Source organism: Hippopotamus amphibius, chromosome 10 (genome assembly GCF_030028045.1).
Source record: "Hippopotamus amphibius kiboko isolate mHipAmp2 chromosome 10, mHipAmp2.hap2, whole genome shotgun sequence".
NCBI classification, from domain to species: domain Eukaryota; kingdom Metazoa; phylum Chordata; class Mammalia; order Artiodactyla; family Hippopotamidae; genus Hippopotamus; species Hippopotamus amphibius.
The window spans coordinates 98,902,306-98,924,696 of record NC_080195.1 but is presented as its reverse complement, the minus strand read 5'-3'; the positions used below and the strand labels follow the sequence as shown (position 1 = coordinate 98,924,696).

At 39.6% G+C, this 22,391-nt stretch overlaps 2 protein-coding genes across 8 annotated transcripts in view; one reads left to right on the top strand and one right to left on the bottom strand.

Moving 5' to 3' along the window:
• The window catches only part of GABPA (GA binding protein transcription factor subunit alpha), a 38,735-nt gene extending 28,191 nt beyond the window's left edge, over nt 1–10,544 (bottom strand). For 2 of the 5 annotated variants that reach the window (XM_057696710.1, XM_057696708.1), the window contains exons 1-2: nt 9,939–10,076; nt 3,224–3,326 (exon numbers count right to left, since the gene is read on the bottom strand). In XM_057696710.1, coding sequence (XP_057552693.1) covers nt 3,224–3,300 — 77 coding nt within the window. In that variant the 5' untranslated portion in view covers nt 3,301–3,326; nt 9,939–10,076. Of the gene's footprint in view, nt 1–3,223; nt 3,327–8,101; nt 8,141–8,584; nt 9,563–9,938; nt 10,077–10,454 lie in introns of those variants that run through there. The other 3 variants (XM_057696711.1, XM_057696712.1, XM_057696707.1) reach the window with 3 other exon arrangements.
• ATP5PF (ATP synthase peripheral stalk subunit F6) lies at nt 9,934–17,326 on the top strand. Of its 3 annotated transcripts, XM_057696713.1 has the most exons (5): nt 9,934–10,030; nt 10,495–10,536; nt 13,888–14,064; nt 16,500–16,624; nt 17,142–17,326. In XM_057696713.1, exons 3-5 carry the CDS (start codon nt 13,901–13,903, stop codon nt 17,177–17,179), a joined length of 327 nt encoding a protein of 108 aa, XP_057552696.1. In that variant the 5' UTR covers nt 9,934–10,030; nt 10,495–10,536; nt 13,888–13,900; the 3' UTR covers nt 17,180–17,326. The 3 variants fall into 3 exon arrangements, with proteins under 3 accessions (XP_057552696.1, XP_057552697.1, XP_057552698.1); XM_057696714.1 differs by lacking the exons at nt 9,934–10,030; nt 10,495–10,536 and adding an exon at nt 10,546–10,681; XM_057696715.1 differs by lacking the exons at nt 9,934–10,030; nt 10,495–10,536 and adding an exon at nt 10,621–10,681 and having other exon boundaries at nt 13,856–14,064.
• The last annotated feature ends 5,065 nt before the right edge of the window (nt 17,327–22,391 follow it).

Sequence of the window (22,391 nt, the reverse complement as noted above, 5' to 3'; positions counted from 1 at the left end):
GTTAACAATTACATTCTTACTCTGGATATTAACACAGTAATATGTTCAAAACAAAATTCAATACCAAAACATATTTCTGGTCTTTGAAACTCATTTCTGCATAGACACCTTTCATAGTGGCAGGCTCATCACGAACTACTGCTGCCAAACAATACTGAATCACAATCGCACAGAGAAATGCTAGCTCGAAAATTTGAGGCACCTTTGCAAATACATCTCACTATACATACATACGTATTCATGAGTGTATATACATACAAATATTGCATATATAATATTTAAGGGGAAATGTCTGCATTTGTATTATATTTCCAAGTTACTTTGAAGAATTTTAGGCTCAGAAAGGAATATAAAAGTCTCCTCAAAACTGGTATGCCATCTCCATTAGTCAATTTCCCTTCCCAAGATAAATACAATTTAATAAGATAAATTATAAGACATATAAAAATATAAGGTACATAAAGTATTTTCCATTTAATCTAATCTGAAAACTACTGGTTATAATCAGTCTAGATGCACCTTAAAAATTATATCTTTCCTTTAAAACTTCCTACGGGCTCTTTTGCATTGTTATTTCATACTTTGAATTTTATAAAACTCTAAGTTCCTTGAGGGTAAAATCTTTGCTAAGTAATTCTGTATATCTTTTGTGAGTCCTTATTTTAGGCCAAACAGAAAATGGACACCAAGTAGTATTTACTGAATTGGTAAATCTAGAATTCAATACAGTTTCACGACATGTTTAATTTAAATATGATTTAAATCTCATTTGCAGTTGTCAAAAACAGTATGTATTTAAAAATTTGTCAAGTTCCATTTTCACATAAATTCCAAGTAAAATGCAATATATGATATTCAGTGAATGTATTTAGCCTAAATTCCTAAAACTTTAAAAATTTATAAAAGAGATCACTTGTGATTGAAAAAAACAAGATTTTAAAATAATAGTAAACATTATTATTATTACTATTTGTTATGGTAGAATAATTGGGTTTTTTGGCTAAGTGATTATTTTTACAAATTCTTCAGCTATAGCTGAGTGGGCTATATTTTTTTTTTAACAATAATCTTTAAGAGAGTCAGATGTCACTTTAACATAGATTTTTAAAAGACCTATTTTACATAAGCTCAACATTTAAAATATTTTTTAATATTCTGGTGCTACCATTTAAACCTTGGGAGAGCCATATAAAAAGTCTGATTACCAATTTCCCTTGAAAAAATGTGGATGATCTCAAGCACTGGACCTAAATTCCTGCATAGCAATCTGCTACAACTAGACAGCTGTAACTGCTCCCTTCACGTAGCTACTCCCCAGATCAGCAGTAACTACCAACCACAGTAACTACCAATCTCTTACATGAGACATCAGCAATGGTTTTCTGTAAGGGGTCAAACAGTAAAAACTTTAGACTCTGTGGATCATTTATATGCATATATACATAAAAATAAATACATGCATGTCAGGCTCCAGGACAGCCCAAATGATCCTCACCTCCTAATATTCACACCTTTTTATACTTCCCTCCCAAATTGTACCAAGAAATGTGACCAAAGGATTAAGGCAGAGTGAAATATGTACTGCTTCTTAGATTAGCTTATTTAAAAAAAAAACTGTGGCAAATGCTCTCTCTCAGACCATTTGCTTTAGGGAAAGCCAGTTGCCATGTCATGAAAAGCCCTACACAGAAGGCCATGTGGTGAGGAAGTGAATGGTCCTGTCACCAGCCTTATGAGCGATCTTAAAAACAGATATGCTAGCCCCAGTCAGCTCTTCAGATGACTGTAGCCCTAACGGACAGCTTAACTGCAAGCTCACAAGATACCCTGAACAACAACCATCCAGCTAAACTGTCCCAGATTCCTGACTCCGAGAAACTCTGTGCAGTAATAACTGCTGGGTGCTTTAAGCAAAGTTTTAGGGTAACGTGCTACATAAATAAACAAGTAAATGTATGTATGTACGTATACACACACATACATATACATATATATGTGTATGCATATGAAAATTAAGAGAGGCTTCTAGCCTATTGTTTCTTCTGCTGGAGAAAATAGCATAATCAAACATGTTGAAAAGCTCCATTAAAAATTTAAGGTCTCCCAGGCAGTCACGTCAATGTATTTTAGACCTTTTCTGTCAGGAAAATGCTTCTATGCCAGGGCATGGTGGGGGACGGAGGACATTAAACACAGAGTTTTGTCTTCTGAGCTAGAGGCAAACATCTCTGAGCAGAGGAGGTGGCATAACTATGGCCTCAGAGCAGGAAAAATGGGGTAGTTGCTAATTAACTGGCACAAATCTCAATTATGCAAGATAAATAAGTTGTAGAGATCTACTGCACATCTCTGTGCCTATAGTTGATAATACTGTATTGTACACTTAAAAATTTATTGAGGGTAGATCTTGCATTAAACGTTCTTACCACAGCAAAATACAATTTTTAAAAAATTTAAGGTCTTTAATCTCAGCTGTACTCTCCACACTCAGCATCCTACTCAACTTTAGCAATCTTGTCCATTCCCGCCGTTGTTCTAAACCTTTGTTACTCTACAGTTTAGCCTCTTTTACTTTCAGCATATTATCTTATCTCCTTCTTTACAGAGGAGCCACTACCCTCCGCAATCTTCTTGGCTCCCAAATCCCTATTTTTTACCCACATTCTCTTCCTGGATTCTGAACTCATTACCACTGCCCTCCTTCCTTAATGGAGTAAGTAATACTACATTACTATTCCCAAAACTAACACCTTTCACTTCTCCACATGCTTAGTACTGTGATGGCGCATACAGCTGTATGTTTCCTCAAACACAAGGTAGTCTCTACAAGGACAGGTTACAGTCCCATTTATTGATGTTCTCCTGACACTTTGTTTGTTGAATTAGTTCAGGTTGTGCATTAAACTCTTACTGAAATAAAAGTAATCAGCACTGACAAAAAAAAAAAAAAAAAAAAAATCAAACAGTGCCTGAGGGGAAAAAACCATCACAATCCATTGCTTGATCATTATCAGCTATGTTTATTACTATCTTTAGTTTAAAACTGTCTTTTCCTCCCAGGTACAAACCTATTAAGTCAGAAGAAAAAGGAAATATGTTATCCCCCAAAATGCTGAGGTCAATTGGAAAAAAAAAAAAAGGCCCCAAAAGAACTTAGCTTGATTCTTAATTTTAATTAGGCATGTTGATAATGTAAAAAGTGGTAAATTCAAAAAACACCAACCTTTCTTCTGTGCACTCTGGTTTCTCTGTCCCATCAATCTCAATTTCTATCAGCTCCTCTGCTTCTCTTTTCGTCATGGTTGAAGTATTTCAAAAGCTCAGCCCTATAAGAGTTAAATTTTAAGACATTCTGAAATGATCTGCACAAGCAGAAATACTATACATGAAGTAAAGATCCAACTCAAATAAATGTGGAGGGTAAGCAGAAGAGGAGGACATAGTCCACACATATAAAAGAAAATCCACAAGGGATATTTATAAACTAGTTTTTGTTTAAATGCTGTTTATTAGCCCGACATGACATCATTATCATTCCCTTGGGTTTACTGGGGTGTTTTTCAGCCTAATCTCAGTCAATAAATATTCAGGTTACTTCAAAATCAAGTGAAAGGCATGTCAACTATATTATAGCAATTCAGTCTTAATAACAGATTCAAACCTGCAGCTAAAAAATCAACATAGGAATTCCCTGGTGGTCCAGTGGTTAAAACTCTGCACTTTCATTGCAAGGGTTCCATCCCTAGTTAGGGAACTAAGGTCCCACGTGCTGCAGGCATGGCCAAACAAACAAAACATGGAGATGAACAATTTACAGTTGTTCAGCTAAAAGCTCTACTTTATTAGCAGTTTACTGCAAACCACTGTACTGACAGAGTAATATAAATTAAAAGTTAATCCTAGCTATGATTTGTGTTACAAATTACATCTTATAAATGTCAGTATGATATCCTCAGACAGCAAAATAAAGTAACAAAATCATTATAGATACATGCATTATCGCCCTGATTACACACTAGAATATTTTATGATTGTTTTTCAGATGTGGTTTTATACATTTTAAATAAACCATTATTTTAGTTTTTAATTCTCTCATGTAAAATTATTACCAGCTACATTAAACTTCCACTGATTTTTGTACCATTGATACATTATGTGCCATTTTGTACCATTTATTCTGATACTAAAACATTATAATTTTTAAAATGTTAAGGAATGCATAAAATAGCTGCATAAACTGGTATTTCTTTATGGCCATTTCCAAGGTGTTATTGCTGTAAGTTTCAGGTTGTTATGACCGCACAATAGGTCAGTGAATTTGTCTTTGGACTCCATATATACTCTCAGTCCAGAGTAGAGTTTTTTAAGATTACTACTACATCGAAAAAAGCACTTCTAAGTGCCTTCAACTCTTTGACTTATAAGGGATGGTCCTCTAAATCTGGTATTTTAATATTTGCAAAGGAGTCCATGCTCCTACTCTGAAGATTTGGCAAAATGAGGAATTCAAATATTCATTTCTATTAATAATAACCATTATTTACTGAGTATCAGGCACAACATTCAAATGCTTTACGCAGAACAATCTTATTGTGAGTCCACTGTCATATGAAATCTATTCAGAGGTTAGCGAGGCTAAACTGCCTGTGGCTCCATAATGTCACACTTTAGGTCTATCAACTGAAGTACCTACTATTCCAGCTGAGGCTGCACCATGGTTTGCTCAAAGACAGGCTCTACACTGAAAACATACACTAGTACAAGAGCCACCAACATCTCTTACCCGGAATACTGCAACAGCCTCTTCCTAACATGTTTCCCTGTGTTGCTGCTCTTGGCCCCCTACAGTCTGTTCCCAGTCAATACACAGCCAGTGTGATCTTTTTTAAAAGTGAAGTTACATCATAGCACTCCTTTGATTGAAACCAGTCACAGTAAAATCTAAAGACTTCACAGTGGCCAACAAGGTCCTACACGATCTACTCCCCATCTCCATTCCGTTACTGCAATGACTCCTTCCCCCACACTGGCCTCCTTACTTGTCTTTGCACCTTTCTTCTTGTCCGCAGTACTCATCCTCTAACATACTAATAATTTACTATGTTTACTTTCTTTCTCTGTTGGATCACTGTCAGGGTGCAAAAACCAAAACTGTCCAAAAGTGACCCCAGGAACTTAAGTTGGTTTGAACGGACAAGGGACTTCTCCTAGCTTCTGGAAGTGGGAGGGGCTTTCCCAGGTCCCAACTTCTGAAGGGACCAAGGTCTCTGTGGCAGGCACAATAAGGACCCAGAACCTGTGATCACACTAAATCACATGGCCAAGGGGAATTCAGTCTACTAATCAGCTGACCTGAAAATACAGAAATTATCCTCGATTATCTAGGTGAGTCCAATGAAATCACAAGGCTCTTTAAGGGTGGAAGAGGGAATCTGAAGATCCAGAGTGATTCAAAGTGAGGACGTGACTGGCTTTGAAGATGAAAGAAAGGAGCCACAAACCAAGGAAGGCAGGCAGCCTCTAAAACCTAGAAGAAGGGAAACAGATTCTCCCCTAGAGCCTCCAGAAGAAACACAACTCTGCCAACCTCTGATTTTACCCCAGAAAGAACCATTTCAGACTTCTGACTTCAAGAACTGTATGATAATAAATTGGTGTTTTTGAGCCACTAAATTTGTAGTAATTTCTTACAGTAGCTCTAGGAAACTAGTACAGTCTTCTTTCCCACTTTAGAAAGGGAAAGGGTTGTAACTCTCCTTGGGTCCAAACACCTCCAATTGCTGGGGAGCTGGTTTTCTGACAACCTAGTCTATAAATCACTGGCATCCAAATCTAGACTGCCTGGTACAAAAATGATCTGATTTTCCCCACATCATTACGGCTGCTCTCACAGTTCCTCTATAATAAGAAAGAACAGTAAGAGGGTGGGGCACTCTGCTGGAAGAGATACACATCATGCACATGCAGCAGAATGCCTAGGCCCCAGCAGGTTTTGTTTCAGATGATGGAAGAATGAAGGGCTTTTGTTTTCTTTTCTTGCTGACGCTGGGCTAGTACGTCTTCCCTTTTCCCATGAAGCCTATTTCTTAACTGATACTACATGTAAAACTGTGGAATTCATCCTGAGCACTAGAGCAAAATGCGATGGTGACCCAGTAGGGACCAACCCTGTAGGACAACATAAGCTCATATGGGAAGGGGTATTTGTTCAGAGACGTATACAAAGAACTTTGAGAAGTGCCTTTCCCTTTGCAGGCACTCTATTAAAATGTGTTGAATAAGCAATTGTTATAAGAACTATTACATACCATCTATTTGACTCCAGAAGCCTAAAAGACTTAAATGTGAAAAGTAAAACTATAAAGCTAACAGATGAAAATGCTGGAAATATTTTGTGGTATAAGGATAGAAAAGGATTAATTTCTTAATTCCAAAAACATAAACCATAGGGAAAAAACCGATAGATTTCATTACATAAAAATTAATATTTATCTTCAACAGACAGGCTACAGAGTAGAAAAAGATACTTCCAATTAACCATACATGATAAGGGACTGATAACTGGAATATACAATGAACTTCTGCAAGTTAATAACAACTCCCAAAAAGTCAGGGCAAATTAGAAATGTAGATAAAGCACAGAAAAAGGAAACTCACATAAAGGGAAACCAAAATGGCTAAGGACATGAAGAAATGCTCATGTTCAAATTATTCACTTTATACTGTGTGTATGGCACAGATTAGAATGTTGAATACTGAAAAGAGTTAGCAGGGACATGGGGACATAGGAATCCTGCCTCTTCCATGAAGTACAGAAAGGACTATCTTGGAGAAAAATCTAGCAGCACTTGCTCAAATAAAATGTTTATACCTCTGACCCAGCAATTCTTCCCTTAGATAAGCATTCCAGAGACATTCTCACAATGATTAATAATAGGATGTTAAGGGCAGCTTCGCTGGAGATAGCTGAAAGCTGGAGCCAATACAAGCATCCATGGTAATAACAGAATACTGCAAATACAAGAAAATGTGAAAGAAGCACACACTGTGGAACTTTAGTAGCAGTTAGAAACAAGCAGATAATGTATACACACGCAAAAAATATAAAAACTGTACAGAAAAAATGAGAATTATAGCAGGACAGCACTTAAAAGGATCATTTATGTTTTATTTTCAGGGCCTACAAAGAAGTCCACTCCCATCTCCATAACCAACTTTTAAAAAAAGATTAGAAAACAAGTAAATCTTCTAGGAACTTTGGAAACACAGAAAGCGTAACAGGAAGTAACTGTAAGTAGATAGGGTGAGGGTCCCCAGAGAAGAAGAACCAGGCATGGCTTTCTTGACATAAGAGAAGCCATTTTTGGCCAAAGCCATTTTGGGATCGAAGTATGGCCACAATGCTTACCTACCCTTGAACAGGTCTCAGTAATAATGCTATTAACGAGTAACAACAGCAAAGATAATAAATTAGTTATAAAGCCTCCCAGCTCTGTTTCCATGGTAAAGATTATCCTGAAGCACTTTCTTGAGCTGTTTTGCAGAATTTAAACCCTCCTCTAGCATGCTCCCACCAGATCAACTGTAACCTAAGGAATGATGATGTTGACCTTTTCTGACCCTTGCGATTTCAATCAACTGAAGCCTGGATGCTGACAACCTTTGCCCCAGTTATATGCTGAATTCTCCTGTTCAAGCTCCTTCATGAATATGCATGTACCCTTAGCCTAAAACTTCCCCAATTTTGCTGTTGGGGAGACACTACCTTGGGAAACATCCTTGGTATTCTTCTTGCTGCAAGTAATAAATGCTTTCTCCTGATCTTTGGCTTGATTGTACTTCTTGTTTCAATACCCACCAAGAGATGAACCCAGTTTTCTGGTAACAACCAGAGGCTGAGAAATGGCCGTAAGGGCTTATCAGCAGGGATACCTGTGGCACCTCTTAATATAAGCACTAAGACAAAGGGTTGTTAATAACTTTATCCTATGATCTTTCAAAAAAGTTATAGATCAGTCTCTACAAGGTGACAAATAAAAGGAAAAAAAAATTAAAGAAAAAAAGAAACCAATACACTTTTGGAAAAAATCATGTTACTTACATTCTCTGAATCGATCTTTCTCAGTTCTCTAAACTTAGCCTAAAGAAGTAATGGAGAGATTTGGGAAACTGTTCAAATCTTTGATATCACTGCTTGAGTGGGTCTTCGCTCTTTTTCTAGAACCAATTCCCCAGGATTCTATGCCAATAATTGAGAAAATGGAGGAGAGTATTACTTGGAGTCTTTCCACCTAGGGAAAGGTGCCCCTTGACACCCTGGTTTCTCCCAGATTAAATCTAACCTGGGTTCAGAACACTTCACAAAATGAATACAAACTAAATTTATATTTAACTGAAAATTTCAGAGGCTAGTATTCCTTAAAATACAGGTATGTTTACCATTCTCTTTTAGAGCCACAGATAAATTTGAGGATTATTCTTCAATGGAACACATTATTAGTTTACAGAGTTTAGGATAATTTTTCCCAGTAAAGGACAATAAAGAAAGAAAGAACACATAAATACAAGTGCAATCTGGGGGTACCTGATGGATCAACTGCACATTTTCTCAAGCTAAAAAATACTGTTAAATATCCTGAGGAAATTAAAAGACATTTTTTAAAGATAAAGTCAATAACTAAGAAAAAGTAATGCGCATACATTTCTGTGTAAACACACGGAGAGAGAAAGCAAGTGTGGAGAAAGGTTAATACTCGGTGACCTTGGGGGTGAAGGTGTTCTTTGTATAATTTCACTGTATAATTTTTTTCAATTTTCCTGTAGACTTGAAGTTTTATAAATAAAAGTTGGAGACAGATTAAAATCAACAGTTTTAATTTAGTATTCAGCCTCCACATGCTCTCGTGACTTGCCCCAATGAAACGTCTAGCTCGTTATTTATTTTCTTACTTCAAGACTGTACCCCTCATGGCACTGGTCCTGTAGACGCAATTCAGGTAAAACTGACCTACGTCCACCTAGTGTCAAAATATGTTTAAAAGGCTTGGATCAAACCCTAAGAGAGAGAGATTATGACTCCCTTAAAGTAGTTTTGAACAAGTTGATCAGTTTCTTTTGCTATTTAAGACAACACAGTACCTAAGAACGTTATCACTGCCCACTTCTTCACTTTGTTTAAGTGGACCCTTCTAAACCTTTGCTCCTCCCACGACTCGGACCTACTGCGCGTATTTCTAAATCACTGCTCATCACCTTGCAGTGCAACGTGAGATGTGGTCCTCCCTGCCGTTAACCTAATCAAACTAGGATTCCTAAATACAAACACGCCCCAGTTTCTCTTCCAGTCAACAACAACAAAAACCTAAAAACAGCTGACAAGCTACATTAACCCATCATTTTCCCCTTGTCTCACTTCCTCGTTTTCAAAAGAAACCCAACGAACGCCATATACATTAATAGATGGCTTTGATGCAACTGCAAGACAATTCTAGAAAAACAACTGGATGTGAAGCGAGAGCGAATCGCTGAGTTGGCAAGGAGACTGGTTTTGCATCCTCCTCTGAAATCCCGGGGGCGTCCAGATCAGAACCCGTCCGCGGAGAATACGGAGCCCTGCGCACAGTCGAGCAGGGGCCAGTGAGAGAACGGGGCGGCGAAGGGAGACACGGACAACCCGGGCCCCGGGCGCGCGCGGCTTAGCAGAGCCCCGCGCCGCGCGCCCCCCGCCCCTCCCCTCCGCTCCCCGCACAGCCTCCCCCGCCCCTCCCCACCCGGCTCCCTCAAGTCTCCACGAACGGAAATGGGAGTCACAGCGCCGGGGACCAGCGGAAACAAAACACAGAGGCGGCCGCGGGGGGGCCGCTGTGGGGGAGAAGGCCCCGGAACGAAGCCGGCCCGCGCGGGCCCGCGCTCCCCTCCTCCCCCGCGGCCGCACTCACCCGCTCCGGATTCGGCCCCGTCGCCCCCGCCCACACTCCAGAGCCGGCTGAGAACCGCGGCGGCGCGGACTCCACGTGCAGCGTCTCTCCCGGTAAGACCCGCAGCTCCCGCGACTCGAAGTGGGAAGCCCCTGGGCCCTTCCCGCGAAAACGGCGCAGAGAAACTCCAACCCCCCTCCCGCCTCCCAGGCACCCCCGGGTCCGGGACTACAACTCCCAGCAGGTTGCGCGAAACGAACGCCCGAGGCAACGGAGGCTCACGAGGCACAAGGGAGCACAACGGCCCGATCCGCTGTGTTTTACACTCTGTCACTTTGCTTGCACTACCGTACACCTCAACCACCACAAAGAATAGGACGCTGACTCGGGGCTGGGGGGGAGCTGAACTAGGGGGACAGGCCAGGCCGAGTGCGCATGCGTACATAACAAGGTTTCCGAGAGGGAAAAAGCGCAAGTCAAGTTGGGAGAAGGAAAGATGGCGGAGGCGTCGCCAGGGGTGGACCCGGAAGCACTTACCCTCCACTTCCTCCTCCTGTTTGGCTTCTGTCTCACCTAGAGCCGTCCGGTCGCAGAGTGTCTCCGAGACGCTTCCTGTCCGGTGAGTGTCGACCGACTGAAACGGCGGCCCATAATGCATTGCGAAGGCGGGTAGGCGGGTGGGGGCGGAGCCAGGGCCGGAAGTAGAACGGCGGAGGCGGCGGCGGCTCTGGCAGCTCGAAAGTGAGTGCAAGGTGATTGAGAGGGTAAGTGCACTAACTTGGCCACTGGGGACGCGGATTTTGGATTTCTTCGCGAGGTCTGGGATGCCTGTTACCTTGCCTTTCTGGAAAAGAAAGCAGTTTTATATCCCGGATACCTTCATGGCCTGGCTCGAGGTCATCGGTGACCTCAGCGCCTTTAGGCCTTGAAGTTTGCGGTAACTCAATAGGTAGTCCTGGAAATACCGCTTTCAGGTCAGTCTGGCTCTCAGGGTGCGCGGGAGGCAGGGAAGCCGGCGCTTCACGGACCCGCAGCCCGGCTGCGGCCGCCCAAGGTCACGCCCGCGGGACCGGTCTGCAGCGAGGCCTGCTCGGACGCGACGCGCGGGAGATTGTTCCGAACTATTTAAAAGTAGAACGTAAGAGGGGAAAGGGTAATAGTAGTCTTAAAAGTTTGCAACCCACCAAAAAATGTTGGTAGTGCTAAAAATTGCTTAAGCAGCTTTGTTTTATGACACGGAGGGAGAAAGAGCCGGTCAGGTCAGGCGGGTTGCGGATTGACTTAAGGAATATGCACTGAACACGCTGCGAAAGGACTAATTTTGGGCTGGTCAGTCCTCACTGTAAACGGGAGAACCATACTCCTTCTCAGCACAAGGCCGCTTCTTATGCTGTACCCTTTTCTTGCTGTTCCCCTTCCCCAGTTTTTCTGAGTGTGTCAAATCCCTGTCATAGATAGGCTGGCGTGGTCCCCTATCGTACTCGAATAGAGAACTTAATCATAGTTGGTATTTTACACCTATTTGTGTAATAACATGTATTTTTCTCACTAGATGTTTAAATTAGTGGGGAAAAACATGAAACGGAATAAAGGAAAAAGAACAAGTTTTGATAGTGAGATTGTGTTCATTTCTTAGATAAATTTGAGGGCCCCGTAGGACTAATGAAAGAATGAGAACTGTCCATTGTATAGGTTTGGAGTTCAAGAAAAGGCCAAAGTTAGAGGTGTGATTTGGGAATCAGTCATACTTAGATGATAGAAATAGAAAAAATGAAAATGGAGTTTACCCAGGTTGCAGTAGGAGTAACATGATTTTTGCAATGTTAGAGCACAATAACTATGGGAATATGAGTAGTTTAATAACTTTTCTTAAACATTGTTTTATTATCTGTAAAGGAGAGATAAGAACACCTTACTCTGTTTTTCACAGTATTGCCATAAGGGTACAAGGAGAGAATATGTATAGAAGTACTTTGCAGAATACCTAGGGCTGAACAAGTGTTAGGTGACTATATTGCAGTGTTAAGTGTGTCTTTACGTTACCGAAATGGAAAATATACACTGAGTTGCACGATTTAAAAAATATATTTGTGTCCTGTCAGATTCTGCTGTGTAACCTGGAATTAGGTACTTACCTCTAAGCCTCAATTTCTGTATATGTAGAATGAGAATGATATTAAGTAGCATCGTAAGATCATTTGTTGTTTGCTTGGAGTCTTTCTGCCTCCCCCCACCCCCATTTTTATTTCTCTCTGATGGGGTATGAATGATATATGATGAATTCTTTAATTTCTTCAGTTTTCTTTCATTCTGGCAGGTGAAGGATATTTGGTTGATTGTAGGATTTCTGTTGGTGGTTTTTATGTGCTATTGCAGGGCTTCTCAGCCTTAGCACTGTTGACATTTTGGACCAGATATTTCTTTTTTGTGGGCAGGCTGTTGTTGTTGTTGTTGTTATGGGATGTTTGGCAGCATCCTGGTTTTTACCCACTAGAGGCTAGTAACAATCACCCCTATAAGGACAACCAAAAATATCTTCAGACATTGCCGGATAGCTCCCAGGAGATACCTCCACCTGTATTAGAGAACTGCTGTGCTACTCTACTGTCTTCTAGCTTAGTGCTTCCCAAATCTCAATAGTAAAGGGCCATTTTCCCCTCAACCCTTGTGGATATATTTGAAGAATACAGTAAAGGTGAATTACTGGAAAAATTAGTAGATGAAAGGCAAAATAATGAAGACACACAAAGCATGAACTCTAATTCTGTTATTAAATTCAACAGATATGAATTACTCTGTCAAGTTACTGTAAAAGTTTCTAAATGCTTATTGCCAGTTTTGGTATTACTATAGACCAGTAAGACAATAGTACCACTGATCCCCAGACCACACTTTGAGCAGTAGTATTATAATTTAATAGTAGTCTCGTGTCAATTATTGTTATTGTTGTTATTAGTAATGGGGGGAGGGGCATGGGAATCATGTTAGCATATTGGGTTTTCACTTTATCTTTAAGGTTCAGAAATTTTACCAGGCTGTCATCATTCCAGCAGGGTTTGGTCAGCCCTTTCAGTTTAATCGGTCTCTCTTAATTAATTTCTCCTAATTATTTGTGGTCTCCTTATTCCTTTTCTTTTAGAATTTCTGTTTGCATGTGAATTTTTTTTTTTTGCAGTTGATGTTTTCAAGACACTAAATGAGGTCTCAACTGAGATCATCCTCTAATTTATATAGTGTAATTTTTTGGTTAGATAACCATGTATTTTAGTTTCAGGAAGTCTAAGGACTTAGAAGTCTTTTAAGTCTTTATTTTAAAAATTCAGACTTTCTTCTCCTTCACAATTTCTATTTTACTGATTAGGTTGTACTGCTTGATTTTCCCTCTCTTGTTGGTGGGCTCCCTTGGACTGGTTGCTGTTTTTCCTTGCTGGTTCTTTTGGACTTAGATTTGGTGTTTATAGTATTATTGAATGCCTGGAATCCTGCGTTTCTAACAAGCAGAGCAGTTTCTTTCCCTGTGGGTGTGTGAAGTAGAAACTGAGGCTCAGGCAACTGTCTCCAGTGCCTTTTGAGGGAGTTAGGGAAACCTGGTACGTTAATTTGAGGACCAGTATTATTCTTTTTCTGCTGAGGGTGGGCAGTCAGGACTAATACATTCAAGGGGAAGAAACACCCAGATCCTGTGCTTTTTTTCTGCATCTAACCCTAGGGGAGCCGCACGCAGGCCAGAGTGGTTCCTAACTACTACTAGGTCCCAGGGCCTTTTGGTTAAAAAGCAAAAAACTTGCAATGGGGGTGGTAAAGAGGGGAAGGGAGCCATGGTCAGGTGACTGTTCTTAGTATTCACTGAGTTCTGGTAGGATGTAAGTTCTGTAGCAGTTAGAATTAGATGCCCACTATGACATATTAACAAGTGTTTTACAATTATATCTTTTTAGAAGTATCTTCACATTCTGGTGCTTGTTTTCAGTAACAGAATCACCATGATTCTTCAGAGGCTCTTCAGGTTGACCTCTGTCATTCAGTCTGCAATCTCAGTCTCTTTGAGGAGGAACATTGGTGTTACAGCCGTGGCATTCAATAAGGAACTTGATCCTGTACAGAAACTCTTCGTGGACAAGATTAGAGAATATAGAACTAAGCGACAGTAAGTGGGTAGATAATCAGCCATGGTATAAATGTGGATATTCAAAGTATGTAACCTTTGAGATGGTAATAAGAAATTGCTTAGGATTTGAAAGTGTCTAAGACGTTCACTGAGCTGATCCCTGTCATAAAGGTTCATTAGCTGCCCCCAAAAAAGAAGATGAGGGTCTTGATTTTTTTTTTTAAGTTCCAAATTTTATCTTCCTCTTCTGCGTTCCAAGGGAGAATCCCATTAAATCTAGTGTCATTTTAGATATATCCCTATTATAATGTCATTTTTAATAACTAGAGTCAATTCATACAGGTACGTGGGATCTTGGAAATCATTTAGGAACCATATTTGAGAAAACTAAGCCCCTTAGACATTGATTAGCCTAAGGTCATAAAACTAATTGTAGGGAAGATGTAATCAAAATATTCTAACTCTCAATTTAGTGCCTTTTCTGTGACATCATGATTTAGGGGAAATGTATAGACACAGTATTTTTTCTTTAATGTTACTTCCATATTTGTCTATTTCTGGGAATATCAAAAGACTGAAACGGCATAAAGCACATCCAGGAAAAACATAATTATAGAACCGCACAGTTTTGGAGATGAATGATGACCTTAGCCAGCATCAAGTTCAACTCCTAGATCTTTGGAGAAGTGATATAGGTCAATTCAGAGTTTTGTTTTATTTAGTTATCTACCATGTGCAAAACACTGGGCTGTTGACAGTCATGGGCCACAAAGAAAGAAGCCGCTTTGCATTTCCACAACATTCTTAAAAGTCTGATGGGGTAGAAATTTTCTGAGCAGGTAAATACAATATAAGGTAAATAGGTTAGATGCTAAGATAGTGACACATTCAGTGTTTGGGGAACTCACAGAACGGAATGCTCCTTTCTAGCTGGTGCCTTTTGGAAAGCAGCTTGGAAGAGTGAATGTTTCTAAAAGCTTGTGGATCCCAGAGCTGAACAACAACCATCAGAGTATCTGGTTGAAGGCTCTGTCTAGAACTGCACTGTAGTTGTTATCCACAGGGGGCTGTTCAAATTGTAATTAAGTGTAAATAAAATTCAGTTCCTCAGTTGCCTTAGCCGCATTTGTAGTGCTCACACCAGATATGGCTAGTGGTTACCTTATTACACAGCACAGATATAGAGCACCTCTCTTATCACAGAAAGTTCTATTGCACATGGTGATGTAGAAGAAAATTATCAATGACAAGAAACATCATTAGCAAGTTCTTAAATTAGAGTTGACTCAGTATAGTTTGTGGAAATTGTGTTATAAATAAGATCCTTTCCTTTTTTCATAGGCATTGGTGAAGTTATTAGTCTTGATGGAATTTTCACTTATAAATTTTTTTATTATACTGTTCATTGATAAGTGGGCCGTAACATTATGACAAACAGAAGAATTTGTGCAGATAATTAGGTCTAATTGGCCTACTGCTGGTCCATGATGCTATATTTATCTTTCCAAAGCACAGCTCTTAATTTTGTCATTTTATCGCTTAGCAAACAAAATATAAACTCCCAGGCTTAACATTCTGGACCTCCTGTGATCTGGTTCCTGCTGGCCTTTCCATCTAGGTTGCTTAGTGTTCCCCACATACCACGTCCTCATCCTTGCTTTCTCAGTCTTAGAATGTCTCAAATTAAAATCTGACCCAAATGCATGGTTTGTCACAAATGCCACCTTTTTAAAATGAAATTTTCCTATTTAGCTTAGCAAAAGTGATCCCTCAACTTGAGTAGCATTTTGTTGAACGGTGTCTTTGAAGGTTATCACCTGACTCCCTTACAGCCTAATTGTTTATAAACATGTTATTTTTTCTTCTAAATGGCAGAACCTCTAAGGGTAGGAAGTAATTTGCGTCTTTGTTAGGCTGCTATTATAGAGACTTAACGTGACTAAGATCTTTTGAAAGCCGCTCAGCGGTGGTTGATTTAAATCCTAGTGATAGTAGATAACCGTGCTCACTGTGTGCTGGGCACTGTGCTGAGTGGTACATGCACATGATCTCTCATTCTCTCAGCACCACTGTCAGATAAGACTTTGAGTCGTAGATGTAGAGTTTAGTTCCCAGTCTTGCTCTAGTGCACACAGTTACTAAATTGTACGGCTGACATTGAAATGGAAGCAGTCTTTCACCCCAGAGCCCACAGACTTGGCCATTATACCATATTGCTGCTTAGACCCTGAGAGATTCTGACTTTTGGTAAGTAACCTTGATATTGACAGACCTTGAGTGTTAGAGGTTTGTTTGAAGTTGCCTCATTTATGTGAAACCTTGTATTTAAAATAGTTTAAGTTGAAATTCAAGTGGAAGTACTTACCTTTCAGAAAAGTCTGCTTTTCCCTACATGTAGAAGATCTAGGAAACTTAATTTTGTTTTTGTAAACTAATGTTTAAAATCCATTTTTACGTGGTCTTTTACACAACAGGACATCTGGCGGACCTGTTGATGCTGGCCCAGAGTATCAGCAAGACCTGGACAGGGAGCTGTTTAAGCTTAAGCAAGTGTATGGTAAAGCAGACATGAATACGTTCCCTAACTTCACATTTGAAGGTAAGTCTTTTTAATCACAGATTCATTGTTGTGGGAGATCATTGTAAGGGGAGAATATTTATACTTACTTGGGTTGTTTAGAGGATTAAATGGCAATTGCATGTGAATTTATTAGGACGGTGACGTGCATGAGAAACTCTGGGATGAGTGCCGTTGGAGTAGGAGATCACATGGCTTAGAGGTCAAATAGTGGGGCTCTAATACCAAACTCCTGACAGTATCACTTATGAGCTGGGTGACTTCAGATAGTTCACTGGTACCTGTTTCTTGTCTGACATTTGGGAAAATAAATACTGTCTTCCTCATAATGATAGTTGTAGTTAAATGACATAATATATGTAAATTCGTAAAGAGCCTGGCTCATTGTAAGTCCTGAGTAAATCTAAAGCAGTTGTTATATTTCCACGCAGGTGTTACTTTAAAAAATAGAAGATTGATGAGTTAAACTTTAAAGCTTTCTAGAAAATGCACTTTATTGCAGTATTGCTAAGTTTGAACCTTTCTTTCCTCTTCTTAGACCCCAAGTTTGAAGTCATCGAGAAACCACAGTCCTGAAGAAATAATGTAAAATTTATCTGGTAATTTGTCCTAGGTTAGTTGTACAACTGATAAGAAGTAACAGAATAAACATACATTTCATAGCTTTCAAATGTTCTATTAATTCTGATTTCAAATAAATTATTTGGTGATGTTGGGTGTACACTTGAGTGCATTGGACTCTGTGTTTTTAGATCCTCCTGTTTGGTTATATCAAAGCAGATGGAGACCTTGGATTAATTGCGTACCACTTGCCCATAATTTGTCAGATTCTTCTCAGAGTGCAAGGGTGTCTTTTTTGTTTTGGAGACTTACTGCCTGAGGGGAGCCACCCTGACTTCAGGAATGTTGGCTGTGGATGATGTTATACTGTTCCCAGAATATGAAGAAATGGTTCATAAATCCTGTAACATAGCTTTTTCAGGAAACTCAAGTGTGATTGTGAATATGTCCGGGAACATCCATTGTGTTTTAACTTCCATCTCCTCATATGTTAAATGCTTTTATTATCCCAGTAACTCAGGTCCCTCCTCTTTCCTTGCAGTGTAATGATCACAGTGTCTATTATGGGCTATGTGGATAGATCAGGGGAAGCTGGGGACTGGGGAGAAGAGGGTTCTACAAAGGAACTTCCTCTAGAAGATTAAGCTGTTTGGTATTGCCTGCCCAGCTGATGCAAGATTCAGCACGTACGTGCCAGAGAGGCATCAAAATTTCAGTAAGTAGATGGTTCTGTTTTTAATTATTTTTTTAAAAAACAGGAAAAACAACTGTGCCTTTTTATATCTGACATTCTCTCTGACTTATGATAGATATGTCTTTAATAAAGCTTTAAGAGATTTTCTTTAAAAATGTGAAGTCAAAAAAACAGCCTTTCTTATGAGGTTAGCTCACTTCAAGAGGACTAGATTTTTACTGTGGCATGCCATCGTAGCTTAAGTCTCAACCTGGTGAGGAGTACCTTTTTCGAAAGATCCACAGATATTTCCTAATGGCACAAGTGTGATTAAACTAGTAAGATGTGAGGAGATGGAATTGAGGAGGGTAAAATAGGAAGAAACCACCCAGTTTTCTTCAAATGAAGCTAAGCAATGATGGGTCAGTTGGACTGCTTTCATTTAAATAATTGTATGCGTTGCAACACTTCGATGTTTGATTGTGGCATCCTTGAAGGTAACCGAGGAAGCCTCATTGCTCAGTTCCTTTGTCTAATCTCCCCTCCCCTGAAGTGGCTCTACTCCACCTGCCTGTGGCAGGCAAGCAGTCTGGGGTCAGCAGCACCCCTGCCAGTCTAGGTAGAGAAGGGGCTGACCCTTTCCGTCTGTGTTTCCCTCCCCCACTCAGAGTTTAGTTGAATTTTACCTTTCATAATCTCACAACTGTATCTTCATAAATTTTTTTTCATTTGTCTCACAACTACTTGGAGTTCACTTGAACATCCCAATGTCTTCATTATGTAAATAGACTCTATTTATTTTTTCTTTATTTTTTTAAATTTTATTTTTGGGGGGGGTACACCAAGTTCAATCATCTGTTTTTATACACATATCCCCGTATTCCCTCCCTCCCTCGACTCCCCCCCCACCCTCCCTCGAGTCCCCCCCATCCTCCCCCTCCCAGTCCTCTAAGGCACCTTCCATCCTCGAGTTGAACTCCCTTTGTGTTTTGTTTTATTTTTTTTAAATTTTATTTATTTATTATTTTTGGGGGGTACACCAAGTTCAATCATCTGTTTTTATACACATATCCCCATATTCCCTCCCTCCCTTGGCTCCCCCCCCACCCTCCCCGTCCCAGTCCTCTAAGGCATCTTCCATCCTCGAGTTGGACTCCCTTTGTTATACAGCAACTTGCCACTGGCTATCTATTTTACAGTTGGTAGTATATATATGTCTGTGCTACTCTCTCGCTTTGTCTCAGCTTCCCCTTCACCCCCCACCCCCTCCCAAACCTCGAGTTCTCCAGTCCATTCTCTGCATCTGCAACCTTATTCTTGTCACTGAGTTCATCAGTACCATTTTTAGATTCCGTATATGTGAGTTAGCATACAATATTTGTCTTTCTCTTTCTGACTTACTTCATTCTGTATAACAGACTCTAGGTCTATCCAGCTCATGACATATAGCTCCATCTCATCCCTTTTTTTAGCTGAGTAATATTCCATTGTATATATATGCCACATCCTTATCCATTCATTTGTTGATGGGCATTTCGGTTCCTTCCGTGTCCTGGCTATTGTAAATAGTGCTGCAATAAACATTATGGTACATGTTTCTTTTGGGATTATGGCTTTCTTTGGGTATATGCCCAGGAGTGGGATGACTGGATCATATGGTAGTTCTATTTGTAGTTTTTTAAGGAACCTCCAAATTGTTTTCCATAGTGGCTGTACCAATTTACAATCCCACCAACAGTGCAGGAGAGTTCCCTTTTCTCCACACCCTCTCCAACATTTGTGGTTTCCAGATTTTGTGATGGTGGCCATTCTGATCGGTGTGAGGTGATACCTCATTGTGGCTTTGACTTGCATTTCTCTGATGATTAGTGATGTTGAGCATCTTTTCATGTGTTTGTTGGCCATCTGTATGTCTTCTTTGGAGAAATGTCTATTTAGGTCTTCTGCCCATTTGTGGATTGGGTTATTTGCTTTTTTGGTATTAAGCTGCATGAGCTGCTTGTATATTTTGGAGGTTAATCCTTTGTCCGTTGTTTCGTAGGCAACTATTTTTTCCCATTCTGAGGGTTGCCTTCTAGTCTTGTTTATGGTTTCTTTTGCTGTGCAAAAGCTTTTAAGTTTCATGAGGTCCCATTTGTTTATTCTTGATTTTATTTCCATGATTCTAGGAGGTGAGTCAAAAAGGATCTTGCTTTGATGGATGTCCTAGAGTGTTCTGCCTATGTTTTCCTCTAGGAGTTTTATAGTGTCTGGCCTTACATGTAGGTCTTTAATCCATTTGGAGTTTATTTTTGTGTATGGTGTTAGGAAGTGTTCTAATTTCATTCTTTTACATGTTGCTGTCCAATGTTCCCAGCACCACTTATTGAAGAGGCTGTCTTTTTTCCATTGTATACTCATGCCTCCTTTGTCAAAGATAAGGTGCCCATATGTGTTTGGGCTTACTTCTGAGTTCTCTATTCTATTCCATTGATCTTTGTTTCTCTTTTTGTGCCAGTCCCATACTGTCTTGATCACTATGGCCTTGTAGTATAGTTTGAAGTCAGGAAGCCTGATTCCACCAACTCCATTTTTCCTTCTCAAGATTGCTTTGGCTATTCGGGGTCTTTTGCATTTCCATACAAATCGTAAGATTTCTTGCTCTAGTTGTGTGAAAAATGCCATTGGTAATTTGATCAGGATTGCATTGAATCTGTAAATTGCTTTGGGTAGTACAGTCATTTTCACGATGTTGATTCTTCCAATCCAGGAACATGGTATGTCCCTCCATCTGTTTGTGTTGTCTTTGATTTCTTTCATCAATGTCTTAAAGTTTTCTGCATACAGATCTTTTGCCTCCTTAGGCAGGTTTTTTCCTAGGTATTTTATTCTTTTTGTTGCAATGGTGAATGGGAGAGTTTCCTTAATTTCTCTTTCTGCTCTTCCGTTGTTAGTGTATAGGAATGCAAGAGATTTCTGTGCATTAATTTTGTATCCTGCTACTTTACTAAACTCACCAATGAGTGCTAGCAGTTTTCTGGTAGAGTCTTTAGGGTTTTCTATATATAATATCATGTCATCTGCAAAGAGTGACAATTTTACTTCTTTTCCAGTTTGTATTCCTTTTATTTCTTTTTCTTCTCTGATTGCTGTGGCTAAAACTTCCAAAACTATGTTGAATAATAATGGTGAGAGTGGACACCCTTGTCTTGTTCCTGTTCTTAGAGGGAATTCTTCCAGTTTTTCCCCATTGAGAACGATGTTGGCTTTTGGTTTCTCATATATGGCTTTGATTATGTTGAGGTAATTTCCTTCCAAGCCCATTTTCTGGAGAGCTTTTATCATAAATGGATGTTGAACTTTGTCAAAAGCTTTTTCTGCATCTATTGAGATGATCATATGGTTTCTATCCTTCCATTTGTTGATATGTATCACATTGATTGATTTGCGTATATTGAAGAATCCTTGCATCCCAGGGATAAGCCCCACTTGATCATGGTGTATGATTTTTTTAATGTGCTGTTGCAGTCTGTTAGCTAGTATTTTGTTGAGGATTTTTGCATCTATATTCATCAGTGATATTGGTGTGTAATTTTCTTTTTTTGTGACATCTTTGCCTGGTTTTGGTATCGGGGGATGGTAGCCTTGTAGAATGAGTTTGGGAGCGTTCCGCCTTCTACAATATTTTGGAAGCGTTTGAGAAGGATAGGTGTTAGCTCTTCTCTAAATGTTTTATAGAATTTGCCTGTGAATCCATCTGGTCCTGGGCTTTTGTGTGTTGGGAGATTTTTAATCACTGCCTCAATTTCTGTACTTGTGATTGGTCTGTTCATAGTTTCTATTTCTTCCTGGTTCAGTCTTGGAAGATTGTATTTTTCTAAGAATGTATCCATTTCTTCCAGGTTATCCAATTGATTGGCATATAGTTGCTTGTAGTAGTCTCTCATGATCTTTTGTATTTCTGAGGTGTCCGTTGTTCTCCTTTTTCATTTCTAATCCTGTTAATTTGCATCTTCTCCCTTTTTTTCTTGATGAGTCTGGCTAATGGTTTATCAATTTTGTTAATCTTCTCAAAGAACCAGCTTTTAGTTTTATTAATTTTTGTTATTGCTTCCTTCCTTTCTTTTTCATTTATTTCTGCTCTGATCTTTATGATTTCTTTCCTTCTGCTCACTTTGGGGTTTCTTTGTTCTTCTTTCTCTAGTTGTTTGAGGTGTAAGGTTAGGCTGTTGATTCGATAATTTTCTTGTTTCTTAAGGTAGGACTGTATTGCTATAAACTTCCTTCTTAGAACTGCTTTTGCTGTGTCCCATAGGTTTTGGGTTGTTGTGTTTTCATTGTCGTTTGTTTCTAGATATTTTTGATTTCCTCTTTGATTTCTTTAGTGATTTCTTGGTTAATAGTGAATTGTTTAGCCTCCATGTGTTTGTATTTTTTGCAGTTTTTTTCCTGTAATTGATATCTAGTCTCATGGTGTTGTGGTCTGAGAAGATGCTTGATATGATTTCAGTTTTCTTGAATTTGCTGAGGTTTGACTTGTGACCCAAGATGTGATCTATCCTGGAAAATGTTCCG

Bases quoted from the DNA above. Each gene is read 5' to 3' on its own strand.
- ATP5PF (XM_057696713.1), top strand. From the start codon at position 13,901: ATGATTCTTCAGAGGCTCTTCAGGTTGACCTCTGTCATTCAGTCTGCA. The intron at 14,065-16,499 runs GTAAGTGGGTAG...TTTACACAACAG, and splicing joins GAATATAGAACTAAGCGACA to GACATCTGGCGGACCTGTTG. The intron at 16,625-17,141 runs GTAAGTCTTTTT...TCCTCTTCTTAG, and splicing joins CCCTAACTTCACATTTGAAG to ACCCCAAGTTTGAAGTCATC.